At 45.4% G+C, this 13,078-nt stretch overlaps 1 protein-coding gene and 1 pseudogene across 1 annotated transcript in view; one reads left to right on the plus strand and one right to left on the minus strand.

The window, feature by feature from the left end:
* The window catches only part of FAM193A (family with sequence similarity 193 member A), a 178,267-nt gene extending 173,691 nt beyond the window's left edge, over positions 1-4,576 (minus strand). The window contains exon 1 of the mRNA XM_044767948.2: positions 4,118-4,576. Within this exon, the coding sequence (XP_044623883.2) occupies positions 4,118-4,345 (228 nt within the window). The 5' untranslated portion in view covers positions 4,346-4,576. The remainder of the gene's footprint in view (positions 1-4,117) is intronic.
* A 1,025-nt stretch (positions 4,577-5,601) lies between these two features.
* On the plus strand, positions 5,602-9,153 carry LOC106823795 (large ribosomal subunit protein eL43-like; annotated as a pseudogene).
* The last annotated feature ends 3,925 nt before the right edge of the window (positions 9,154-13,078 follow it).

Consider the following 13,078-nt stretch of genomic DNA (forward strand, 5'->3'; position numbering starts at 1 on the left):
CTTGCGCGCTCGGCTTCAGTGGCGCAGGGTTTCGCCAGTCTGCTCCTGAGTGCGGACCAATCACCGCCTGTCAGGCCACGCTGAGGCGGCGTCCCACACAGCACAACTAGAAGGACCTACAACTAGAATATACAACTATGTACTGGGGGGCTTTGGGGAGAAGAAGAAGAGGAAGAAAAACAAAAAGGACTGGCATAGAGTACTTTTATATGAAATTCAAAAACAGGCAAAAGGCATGAGAATAGTGGTGGGGATGACTATCAAGGGGGAAAAAAGGGGCATCATAGGGTACTGGGATTAGTCTGTATCTTGATATACTGATTATGGGTGTACACATACATAAAATACTGAATCAGAGGTGCTCTCTGCAGCTGCACCAAATTGTTAATCTTGATTAAAGCACATAAGGTACCAGAGATCTTTATTCGATCTACTTCTGCAGGTCACTAAGGCAAATATGCACCAGAGAAGAGTTATGCTGAACCTCATTTCATTACGGCAGTAATTTCCACAACACAGGGAAGGCCTACCTGCACCTCAAGATGCATGATCACAGCACCCAACCACAAGATACACTGCATGACAGCCGGTAAACATTATTAACATTATCTCCTTCTTGCCACCTTTTCAGCAACAAAAAAGGATTTACATTATTACAAATGCCCCCTGCAACAGGTTTCTCTGACTTTAAAATTTTAATATTGCTGTTTGAAAACATACTTTGATCCCTACCCCAAATGGCCTCCTTTTATAAATCTCTAACAGCATTACAAAAATAGCCCTAAATTCCCATTTGAGCCCCCCATGAGTGTAAATTATACGTAATTTGATACTCCAACCTCTAGTGACACAGGTCAATTTCCATAATAAAAGAATTCTGGGTTTTGCAAATATGTGTTTGACTTAATTTTGCACACCTATTCAGAAAACAGAATTCTGACAGTGTAAGTATTTTTATTTTTTATATAATATCTAAAGTTTAGCTGTTACAAGGTGGAAAAAGCCAAAATTAGTTTTATTTGAAAAAGAAAAAATGTTGGTAATACCAGCTTGTAAAAGTGCCATTCACCTTTGTGCTCCACATGTAATGTTCATCGAGAAAAGTCTGAAAGCTTGAGGCATGTGCAAAAAGGAAAAGAGAAAGCCATCAGAATTTCTACCACAAAACATTTTCATATATACCTTATCGGACCTTTCCTAAACAAACATATATACACACAGATATTTTACAAAAATGGGTCCATACTACAAACACTGTTTTCTATTTTGTAAGCTTCTTTCTTCACTTAATACATCATGAACATTATGAAAATTACCTTTTAAAATACAAATGCAAAATAATAAGATATATTCACAGTATCCTTCACCTTCCAACGTTTCATTTCAGGGCCAACCCTCTATTGTCACATTAGAGCAGACCACCACACAAGGCTATTAGAGCAGGCCTTGTCCAAGATCCATGTCCATCATATTTGATGGCACACTGTTTCCCCATTCCACCAGTGGAAAAAGCTTGATCAATAGCATCCTGCAGCACAGTCCCTAATAAAGTCCAACCGAGCCTTCTGAAAAATAACGATTGTATACATACATAGCAATGTGTGCCACTAGGCACCGTTTAAGCACCTTCCCTGCCTGTACTTGTTTAATTCTTACAATAACCCCGGGAGCTGGGTGCCATATCACTTAGAAAACTGAGGCAGCACAGGTTGATATCTTGCCTGAGGGCACAAAGCCTATCAAGTTTGTGTCCCCCAAGCCTTGTGTACCACAGTTTTGCTGTGGGCCAAAGACTGTAAGCTATGTTTTCCTACTTATCCCCGAGCCCTCATGTCTTTGTAGAAGCCACCTACATGCAGAAACACCCTCTTTGCCTCAGCAGGCACCTTGATGAAAGTGGTCCTGGATCTAACACTCAGTGTTGTGCCCAGCACCGTGCCCAGGGCAGTGGGGCTAAGACCCCTGCAGAGAATCAAGACAGTCCTTCTACGCTTACTTCTGTCTCAGACATCTTCTGCCCTGGTGACCCTATATGGAATGGAGACGATGCGCCCCCAGGAATCATAAGCCTCTCTGGGACATGCAGGGCCAATACCCACTTGCTGTTACTTGTTGACAAACACTGTTCTGGGTGCCTGTTCTATGCAAGACAAGGTGCCCCAAAGAGCTCACATCTGAGGGGGAAACAATTCAGAGCCTTCAAAACTACAGTAAGAATTTTTGTGATCGGTGTGAAGAACATTTTTAGCTCTGTTACCATAAAGAGAATCTTCAATGCACTATTATTAAAACACTTATAAAGAAATTTAAAAATTAAAGACATAGCTTTAAAACTTCAAAATATAGTAAAAGAGAATGTTTTTCAAGGTATAGGTCACAACTCAATACTACACAGTAAAGTAATTGTGTAGTATAACCAACATTTTATTAATGAAATTGAACAGAACAGAAAAAGCCAGAAAGTATCAGAATGTCATTTTATAAAACTTGTGGTGTGTGTGTCTGCGCATGTATGAGCAGGCAGTACAGTTCTTGATTTCACAGTGGGTCACGGTCAAAAATCTTGACTCATAAGTTTAACAGAATAAGCCAGTCCTGTCAAAAACAATATTAGGCATATGGTTATCTGAGTTTGAATTGTGTGATTAGAATAATAAGAAAATGAAGATTGTTTTAGCTAAATATAGCAAAGTAAATGGGAATTATCATAACCTGAAATAATGGAATAAAAGGCTAGTGTAAGGATTTTTGTTGTACCACCAACTTGTTTTTGACTCACTAAAAAATGAGTACATATTACATCCAGCTACAGCAAATATTATCAAGGTTTTTGTAAAGAATTTGCATAAGCAGACCTCCCACTCCCCCCTCCCCAGCAGCAGCAAACACTGCCCTTAATTTACAGCCCAAAGATCCAAACGCACAAGTCTCTTCCTTGATCCCAAGAATTGCACCTGTTTTGCTCTCCAGAGTATTGGAAAAGGGCAACCTCTGGAGACTGTGAAGTCCAGGGCTATGACCCAGGATCCTAAACAAATGTAACACCATCATGGAAAGAAAGCTCCAACTGGACTTACTATCCTGCAGAGAACACTCGACATGCTTTAAACTGAAACTAAGGCACATACACATTACTGGATGTTCATGTAAGAGTATAAGCATCAGAAAGCCATGCCATATGCAATAATTCCTTATCTGTTCTCACTACATACCGCTCCAACACAATATTTGGAATCTGGCATAAAACAATTTCTGTCTCATAATTTAGCACACAAATACTCGTGATGAGGCTTTTTTTTTTTGCAAATGTCTTTAAAACAATTTAACAGCTCTAACAATGCAACGTCTGAAAAAATCCATTATCTTTCAGGAGCCAACTGAATGACTAGAAAGGATTATGTCAATTGCATACCCATGTACTAGTGCTGTGTCTTCTCAAGTGTTGTGACCAAGAGCGGAATAAAAATGGCAGCAATCCATAAGTGGTAGATGCAGTGTGTGCTAGCTGCCTTCACACACAAAACAGAAAAAGAATTATTTCTCAAATTCCTTAACTTCAAACACTAAATAAATGCCTGAGTAAGCAGACCACCAATTACTCCTAAAAACTTTTAAAAAGCAGGGGATGAAGGGCCAGGGCTGCCACCTCCGGAAGACTGTCAGGTAGCTTTCAGATGATTACATTGGGGAAAAACAGAAAACTTCTGGGAGGCACTTTCACCGATCACCCGCAAGGGCACGCAGAAGGTGGGCACTGTGAAACAGCACTTCAAAGCGCCCCGCACTCCGGAGGGAAGCCCCGCTCGTCACCTGACTCCCAATTATTCTGGAATCGCACACGAGTGATCTCAAGGGCGAGCCCCGCGCGGGGCCAGGCGGCACCACCCCCGGCCCGTGACAGCGGCGCGCAGGTGGGCAGCGCCGCGCGCCTCCCCCAGGAGATGCGGGCACCCGGCGCCGCCCGGCCCGGGCTCGCCGTTCCCGCGGGAAGCCTGTCACGGGCGCGAGCCCCCGCGGCCCCCGCCCGCCCGGCCCGCGCCCGCCCGTTACCCGCGCCCGGTCTCCGGCGGGAGGCCCCCCGCGGCCCTCCGCCCGCCCCCGCCCCGCCGCCGCTTACCTCGAAGTAGCCTCCGGGGGCGGCGCCGCCCGCGCCCGCGCCGAGGGGCCCGTTGGCCGCCGCCGCGCCGCCCGGGGCCGCCAGGCCCGCGGCCTGGGAGCCGCGCAGCGCCGCCGCCGGGCCGGCCTTGCCGCCGCTCGCGCCGCCGTTGCCCCCGCCCGAGCCGCCGCCGCCGCCCCGCTTGTTCTTCCGGCGCTTGGCCCCGCGCTTGGCGTCGGCCGGGCTCATGGCGGGCGGGCGGGGAGAGGGCGCGGGGCGGGCGCGGGGCCGCGGGCGGCGGCGGAGGGCGGGGAAGGCGGGGAGGCTGAGGCGGCGGCGGGGCGCTCCGGCCGGCCGAGGGCGGGGGGCGCTGCGCAGGGTCGCCTCCGGGCGGGGATGGCCGGGCGGGCGGGCGGGAGCTGCGGGGAGGCCGCTGGGCGGGAGGAACGGCGAGTCCACCGGGCCCGGCGCCGCCGCTGACCAGAGTTACAGTCCAATATGGCGGACACAAGGGGAAAGGGATCCCAGTTTACGTCGGGGGAGGGGGAAGGAGCGGCGGGGAGGGGGAGGGGTGTGGGCGCCCTCCCCCCGCCTTACTCCGCCCTCCCAGCGCCGCTCCCCCCGCCTCCCCATCCCTCTCCCCCTCCCTCCGTTAACGTGCGCCGGCGCGCAGGGCACGCCGGGAGTTGGAGTCCGCACGGCCCGCTCCGCCGCTGGGGGCGCCCGGAGGGAGGACCACGATTCCCGTCAGGCCGCGCGCGGCCGAGCGCCCCGGCGCTGCGAGGGGCCCAGGCGGGGAAGCTGGATGCAGCGGTGACATCACCGCCGCGCTCCGCGCCGCCCGGCCCCGCCCACGCCGCGGAGCCTTCTGGGAGTTGTAGTCAGGCTGAGGGGCCGGGCCGGCGCGAGGCCGCATCGCCCGCGGTGCGCGAACTACAAGACTGGAGGCGAGGAGTTCCGCCTCTTTGACAAGCACCCAGACGCCCCCGCGGCCCGCGCCCCCGCCGGCCTGGTGCTGCAGGCCGACCCGGCCCTCGGGATGCACCAGGCCGGCAGCCCCAACTCTTTCCCGGCGACCTTGGTCCGGCTCCGGGTTCGAATCCGCCTCCCCTACTTGCTGGCCCTGTGACCTTGGGCAGGTCCCCTAGCTCAAGTCCAGGTGACTCAATGGAGACGAGAATGACCTGCCTCGTGGGCTTGGGTGGGGTTCCGGAGGGCGCTTGGAAAGCGCTGGGCCCAGCCGAGCACGGAACAGCTCTGAGAGCCCCCGGCCGCCAGCGTGTCGGGATCTGCCCTGCGCGGTGGAGCCGCCGGGAGCCAGGCCGGCACCGCAAACCCGTCCGTTAGCTTGGAACCCCTTGGCCTAGAGGCGTCCTTCCCGAGCTCATCTCTTCCTGCATCCCGGTTCGGCCGTCGTCCAGGGCTCCTCGTGTCTTGCGACCCTGCAAGGTCCTGGGACGGTCTAGCCATTTCTCACGACCTGGCATTCCCCCACCTCACAGGCCATGAACCCGGTCAGACCCTCCCTGGCCTTCCAGCGCTCCCGGCCCCCCAGGGCCTCTGACGCCCAGGTCAGAAACAGCCTCTCCTCCTGGACCCTCCACCTTCCTGGGGCGTCTTGCCCATCATCAGCAAGCCCAAGGTACAGTCCCGCCGCTAGACCCGGACGAGAGGTGTCCCTTCCCTGGGCCTTGCGTTCTAGAGGGCCCCACTTAGCACAAACACCGAGACACAAAAGACGTGTTTTCCACTGTTTGGTTCCATGGGTGATAACAGGGCCGAGATGCAGCGGAGCTCGGCCCTGGGACCTATGGCATAAGGGCCTTCCTTTGCACTCTTTCCTGGGCCCCACAACCGTTAGCTTTGGGCCCGCCCGTGTGTGTCTCATTGCCTCACCGTAACCCTTACCCCAGCTGCAGCCACGGCCTTCTAATCCCTTGACTCATTCTTCATGTCTCAGCCAGAATGGCTAATATGATCAAATCAATCTGATTAAAGCCCTTCAGAGACTCCACGTTTTCGGCAGAATAAAGGCCCCTTGTCCCTACTGGAGGGTTTTGGATGACCCTGCTGCTGGAAGTGGAATTTGAGAGAGTGGGTGGGGATGCCTGCTTGGCTCTCCTCCTTTAGCACTCCTTTGGGTGGGCAATGTCTTGGGCTGCCCCCCACCCTCACAGGCTCAGTCAGACACTCCCTTCTCTCATAGCCCCTGTGCTTTCCCTTGTCATAGCACATTGGCACTGCATTGGGATTCTTGATGTTCACCAGTGTCCCCAGGGAAGTCTTAGGGGACAGGGGGAGAGCATGGGAGTGCCTGCCTCATGCATCTCTGAATCCCAGCTCCTGCCAAGCAAGGGCTGGGCACACACCTGGTGTCCAGTGTTTGCTGGATGAATGAATGACATAATAATGACCTTTTGTCAAGCAATTATGCACCAGCTGCTCTTCCTGCTGCTATATCGTCTCGTCTCATCCACACAACCACTCTTGAGATAGGCACCGTTAGCTCTGTATTATGAATGAGAAACTGAAGTTCACAGATGTTAAGGGATTTGCCCAAAGTTACCCAAGTAGTCAGAGGCAGGGCCCAGATTCCAACTCAGGTGTGGCTCATGTGTGACTTTTAGGCTCCAAGGGAGCAGGGTGGTACAGTCTAGAGTTCCTCTTGGGGCTGGAGACAAGGGAAGCTTCTCTGAGGAGGCGAGCTGAGCCAGAGCCAGTCACTCTCAGAGCAAAGGACCTTCAGCAGTGCAAGACTCTGGAGCAGGGAAAAACTCAGCATGTCCCAGGAACCTACAAAAGCCACTGTGGCTGGAGCAAATGAAATGGCAGAAGCTGCAGGCCTCCATAAGGAGGTCGGGTTTTATTCTAAATGCAGCTAGGAACCATGGAGGGTTACTGAGCCTGACAGTTTTTCCCTCAAGACATTGCCAAATTCTCACACTCTGTAGGCAGGAACCTAAGAAACAAATCAGAAAGACCCTGAAAAGTAGAGTAGAGGTTCTGGCAATTTCATCTAGCTGAGAAGACAAGGATTATAGATCAGGGCTAACAGAGAGAGGTGCTCTGGTGCTCAGTGGGAATCCTTTAATGGTAGCCTAAAAGTGGGAAGTGAACCAGTGGTAGACAGAACCTTATCAAACCGCAGCACAGCCTTAACACAGCTTGCTGTGTGATCAGATTAAGGCGATCAGCACCTGCTCTATCTGCCTAGCAGGGGAAGTGCTCATCTGTAGCCTCTACAATTTTGGGTTTTTTTGCTGAGGAAGATTGGCCCTGAGCTAACATCTGTGCCAGTCTTCCTCTATTTTGTATGTGGGTCGCTACAACAGCATGGCCACTGCCAAGTAGTGTAGGTCTGCCCCCGGGAACTGAACCTGGGCCACTGAAGTGGAGTGCACCGAACTTAGCCACTAGGCCATGGGGCCAGCCCCTCTACAGTTTTTTATGCACAAGTTCAGCTTTCAATTAAAAATGTCTAGGCATGTCAAGACACAGGGCCATTTGACTGGAAATAAAAAGAAAAAAGACAACAAAAACAAACCCATAGGTGAGTCACATGTTGGAGTTAGTAGGCACAGAATATACAATAACTACAATTAACATGTTTGAGAAAGTAGAGAAAAAGGTTTAAAAAACAGATGAAAGGGTGGAGAATTGAAATGTATAAGAAAATTAACTAGAACTGAAAAGTAAAATAACTAAAGAAATCAATAGATTAACAGCAGATTAGACACAGCACAGGAGAGGATTACTGAATTGGAAGATAATTCAATATAAAACATCCTAATTAGCACAGAGAGAAAAAACAATTGATAAAACAAAAAAGAGAATAAGAAATGTGTGAGACACAGTTGAAGGTCTAACATATGTGTAATTCGAGTCCTGAAAGGCAGGAAGAGAGAAGCCACATAAGCAGAATTCTCCAAAACTGATGAAAAATATCCACCTCCAGTTTAAAGAATCTCCATAAACCCCGAGCATGATAAATACAAGCAAAACCACACCAAAGCACGTCATTATCAAACTGCTAAAAAAAAAAGACAAAGAGAAAATCAGCCAGAGAAAACATTCACGTATCTTCCAAAGTATGTGACAGCTGACTGCAACAGAAATGAAGCTAGAAAACAATAGAATGTTATGGAGTAACTGGAAAAAAAAAACCCTGCCAATTTATAATTTTAAAAAATCTTAATGTTTTATTTAGCACAACATAGTCAAAATATCATGAATTTAAAATGTAATCAGTATAAAAATTATCAGCAAGATATCTTCTACTTTTTGTTTTCATACTAAGCCTTTGGAATCCTGTATGTGTTTTTTATATTTCTAGCCTCTCTCCATTTGGATTCACCATGTTTCAAGTGCTCAGTAGCCACATGTGGCTCATGGCAACCATATTAGACAGCAATTTATAATTTTTTACTCAGAAAAAAAATATCAGGCAAGAAAGAAAGTAAAATAATGGCATTTTCAGATTAACGAAAATAGAATTTATTGCCAGAAGGAATTTACTAAAAGAAAATACTAAAGGAAGTTCTTTGAGTAGAAGGAAAATTATTCCAGATGGAAATGAAGAAAGGAATAAAGACCAAATATATTATACATAAATGGAATATATATATATACATATGGAATTACATATCTATAGACATAGAGACATGAATGATAACACTATTTGGTACTATTGTGTCCCTTTTTTCATTTTAAAAAATTGTGGTAGTCTCTGGGCTTGGACTTAGTTTGCAGCGACATAGCTAAATGCACCAAGGTTGGAATTGTCAGTAAATACCGGACCCGTTATGGTACCTCCCTCAGGAAAATGGTGAAGAAAATTGAAATCAGCCAGCACGCCAAGAAGACTTGCTCCTTCTGTGGCAAAACCAAGATGAAGAGATGAGCTGTGGGGATCTGGCACTGTGGTTCCTCTGTAAAACTGGCAGCCGGTGGTGCCTGGACCGACACCATCACTTCTGCTGTCACAGTAAAGTTGGCCATCAAAAGACTGAAGGAATTGAAAGATCAGTAGAAGCTTCACCATTTGGATCATTGCTAGCCTATAATAAGATGAAAGATTTATATGATCTGAAGAGAAATCAGAGTATGCTAGCCTATAATAAATGGGTTAATTTATGTAACAAGATTTTTAAAAATTGTGCTAAAATATATAATGGAAAATTTACCATTTTAATTCCTTTCAATTGTACAATGCAGTGGCAATTCACAATGTTATGCAATCATCATCACTATCCATTTCCTGAACATTTCATCATCTCAAACAGAAACACTGTGCTCATTAAACAATACCTCTCCTTTTCCCTCTAACTCCAGCCTCTGGTATCCTCTATTCTACTTTGTCTCTATGAATTTGTCTGTTCTAGGCACCTCATATAAGTGGAATCATAGAACATCTGTACTTTTGTGTCTAGCTTATTTAGCTTAGCATAATGTTATTAAGGTTCATCCATGTTGTAAGTTATGTATCAGAATTTCATTCCTTTTTTTTTTTTAATATTTTATTTTTTTCCTTTTTCTCCCCAAAGCCCCCCGGTACATAGTTGTGTATTGTTAGTTGTGGGTCCTTCCAGTTGTGGCATGTGGGACGCCGCCTCAGGATGGCCTGATGATCAGTGCCATGTCCTCCCAGGATTCGAACCGGTGAAACCCTGGGCTGCCAAAGCGGAGCTCACGAACTTAACCACTCGGCCATGGGGCCCGGCCCCTCATTCCTTTTTAAGTTGTATACTATTCTGCTGCATGGATATATCACATTTTGCTCATCCATTCGTCTGTTGATGGACATTTGGGTTGTTTCCACCTTTTGGGTACTGTGAATAATGTTGCTATGAATATTGGTGTACAAGTATCTATTTGAGTCCTTGCTTTCAATTCTTTTGGGCATCTACCTAGGAGTGAAATTGTTGGGTTGTATGGTAATTCTGTATTTAACTTTTTGAGAAACCACCAAAATGTTTTCCAGAGCAACTTCATCATTTTATATCTCTACCAGCAATGTACAAGGGTTCCAATTTCTGCACATCCTTGCCAACATTTATTTTCTGTGTTTTTGATAAAAGCTATTTTAATGGGTGTGAAGTAGCCTTCTCTTTGTGGTTTTGATTTACATTTCACTCATGACTAATGACGTTGAGCTCCTTTCATGTGCTTATTGGCCATTTATATCTCTTCTTTGGAGAAATATCTATTTCAGTCCTTTGCCAATTTTTAAATTGGGTTTCCTCATTTTTTTGTTCTTCTTGTGTTGTAGGGGAACTTTATATATTCCAGCTATTAGTTCCTTATCAGATTTGCAAATATTTTCTCCCATTCTGTGGGTTGTCTTTTCATTCACTTAAGAGTGTCCTTTTTTTAAAAAATTTTTTTTATTTTTCCTTTTTCTCCCCAAAGCACCCTGGTACATAGTTGTATATATTTGTTAGTTGTGTGTCCTTCCACTTGTGGCATGTGGGATGCCACCTCAGCATGGCTTGATGAGCGGTGCCATGTCCGTGCCCAGGATCCGAACCAGCGCAACCCTGGGCCGCGGAAGCAGAGCACACAACCTTAACCACTGGGCCATGGGGCCAGCCCCTAAGAATGTCCTTTGATGCACAAAAATTAATTTTAATGAAGTCAAATTTATCCATTTTTCCTTTTGGTGTCATATTTAAGAAACTATTGCCAAATCCAAGGTCATGAATGTTTGCTTCTGTTTTCTTCTAAGAATTTTATAGTTTTAGCTCTTAAATATAGTTCTTTGATCCATTTTACACTAATTTTGCATATGGCTTAAAAATCTAACTTCATTCTTATGCATATGAATATCCAATTTTCCAAGTACCATTTGTTAGAGACACTTTTCTTTCTTCATTGAATGGTCTTGAAACCCTTGTCGAAAATCATTTGATCACAGAGGTGAGGGTTTCTTTCTGGGCTCTCAATCTTATTCCATTGCTCTATATGTCTGTCCTTATGCCAGCACCACACTGTTTTTTGTTGTTTGTTTGTTTTTTAAAGATTGGCACCTGGGCTAACAACTGTTGCCAATCTTTTTTTTTTTTTTCTGCTTTATCTCCCCCAACCCCCCCTGTACACAGTTGTATATCTTAGTTGCTGGTACTTCTAGTTGTGGGATGTGGGACGCCGTCTCAACGTGGCCTGACGAGCAGTGCCATGTCCTTGCCCAGGATCTGAACGCTGGGCCGCCGCAGCGGAGCGTGCGAGCTTAACCACTTGGCCACGGAGCCGGGCCCAGCACCACACTGTTTTGATTCCTGTACATTTATAATAAGTTTTCAAATTGAGAAGTGAGTCTTCAACTTTGTTCTTTTTCAAGATTGTTTTAGCTATCTTGGGTCCTTTAAAATTCCATAAAAATTTTAGGATAGGTTTTTCCATTTCTGTAAAAATTGCCACTGGGGTTTGGTAGGGACTGTGTTGATTCTGTGTATTGCTTTGGGTAATATTGCCATCTTAATATCAACTCTTCCAACTCATGAGCACAGGATGTCTTTCTATTTAGGTTTATTTCTTTCAGTGATGTTTCAGTGAAAAATTTTCCACCTACTTGGTTAAATTTATTCCTACATATTTTATTCTTTTCGATGCTATTGAAAATGGAATTTTCTTAATTTCAGATTTTAATTGATATTGTATATAAGTATAACTGATTTGTGACTTTGTATCTTGCAACTTTGCTGAATTCATTTTTAAGCTCTAACAGTTGTGTGTATTTTGGATTCTTTAGGGTTTTATACATAGAAGATCATGTCATCTGCAAACAGATACTTTCCTTTCTTCATTTCCAATTTGGATGACTTTTCTTTCTTTGTTGTCTAATTCCTCTGGCTATAACTTCCAGTACTATGTTGAATAGAAGTGATGAAAGTGAGCATCCTTGCCTTGTTCCTGATCTCAGGGGTAAAGCTTTCAGTCTTTCACCACTGAGAATGTTAGCTGTGGGCTTTTCATATATGGGCTTTATTATGTTGAGACACTTTCATTCTATTCCTGGTTTGTTGAGTGTTTTTATCATGAAGAGATGTTGGATTTTGTCAAGCTTTTTCTGCATCAGTCAGGATGATCATGTTATTTTTTCTCCCTACATTCTATTAATGTGGTATATAGCATTGATTTTCATAGGTTGAGCCACTCCTGCATTCCTGGAGAAAAATCCACTTGATCATGGTGTATAATCCTTTAAATATGCTGCTTAAGTTGGAGTGCTAGCACTTTGTTGAGGATTTCTTTCATTTATATTCATAAGAGATATTACTCTGCAGTCTTCTTTTCCTGTAGTGTCTTTTAGTGGCTTCAGTATCAGGATAATACTGACCTCATAGAATGAGTTAGGAAGTGTGCCCTCTTCTTCTTGAATTTTTTTGGGAAGAATTTGAAAAAGACTAGTGTTAATTCTTTCTTTAGTATTTGATAGAATTTACAGTGAAGCCATCTGGTCCTGGGCTTTTCTTTGTTAGGGTTTTGAATAATGTCTCAATCTCACTTCTTATAGGTCTACTCATATTTTCTATTTGTTCTTGAGTCAGTTTTGGTAGTTCGTGCTTCTAGGAATTGGTCCATTTCATGTAGGTTATCCAGTCTGCTGGCATATAGGTGTTCACAGATGTCTCTTATAATCCTCTTTCTATGAAGTTCAGTGATGTCCTTTCATTCTTGATCTATTTGAGTCTTCTCTCTTTTGTTCCTAGTCAATCTAGCTAACAGTTTGTCAATTTTGTTGATCTTCTCAAAGAACTAACTTTTGGTGTCCTTGATTTTCTCTTTTTCATTTATCTCTGCTCTGATCTTTATTATTGCATTCCTTCTGCTCATTTTGGGTTTAGTTTGCTCTTCTTTTTCTAGTTCCATAAGGCATACAATTAGGTTACTGATTTAATCTTGTTTTAAGGTAGATATTTATAGCTATCAATATCCCCCTAAGCACTGCTTTCACTGCACCCCTGAGGTTTTGGTATGTTGTGT

Source organism: Equus asinus, chromosome 3, assembly GCF_041296235.1.
Source record: "Equus asinus isolate D_3611 breed Donkey chromosome 3, EquAss-T2T_v2, whole genome shotgun sequence".
Classification (NCBI taxonomy): domain Eukaryota; kingdom Metazoa; phylum Chordata; class Mammalia; order Perissodactyla; family Equidae; genus Equus; species Equus asinus.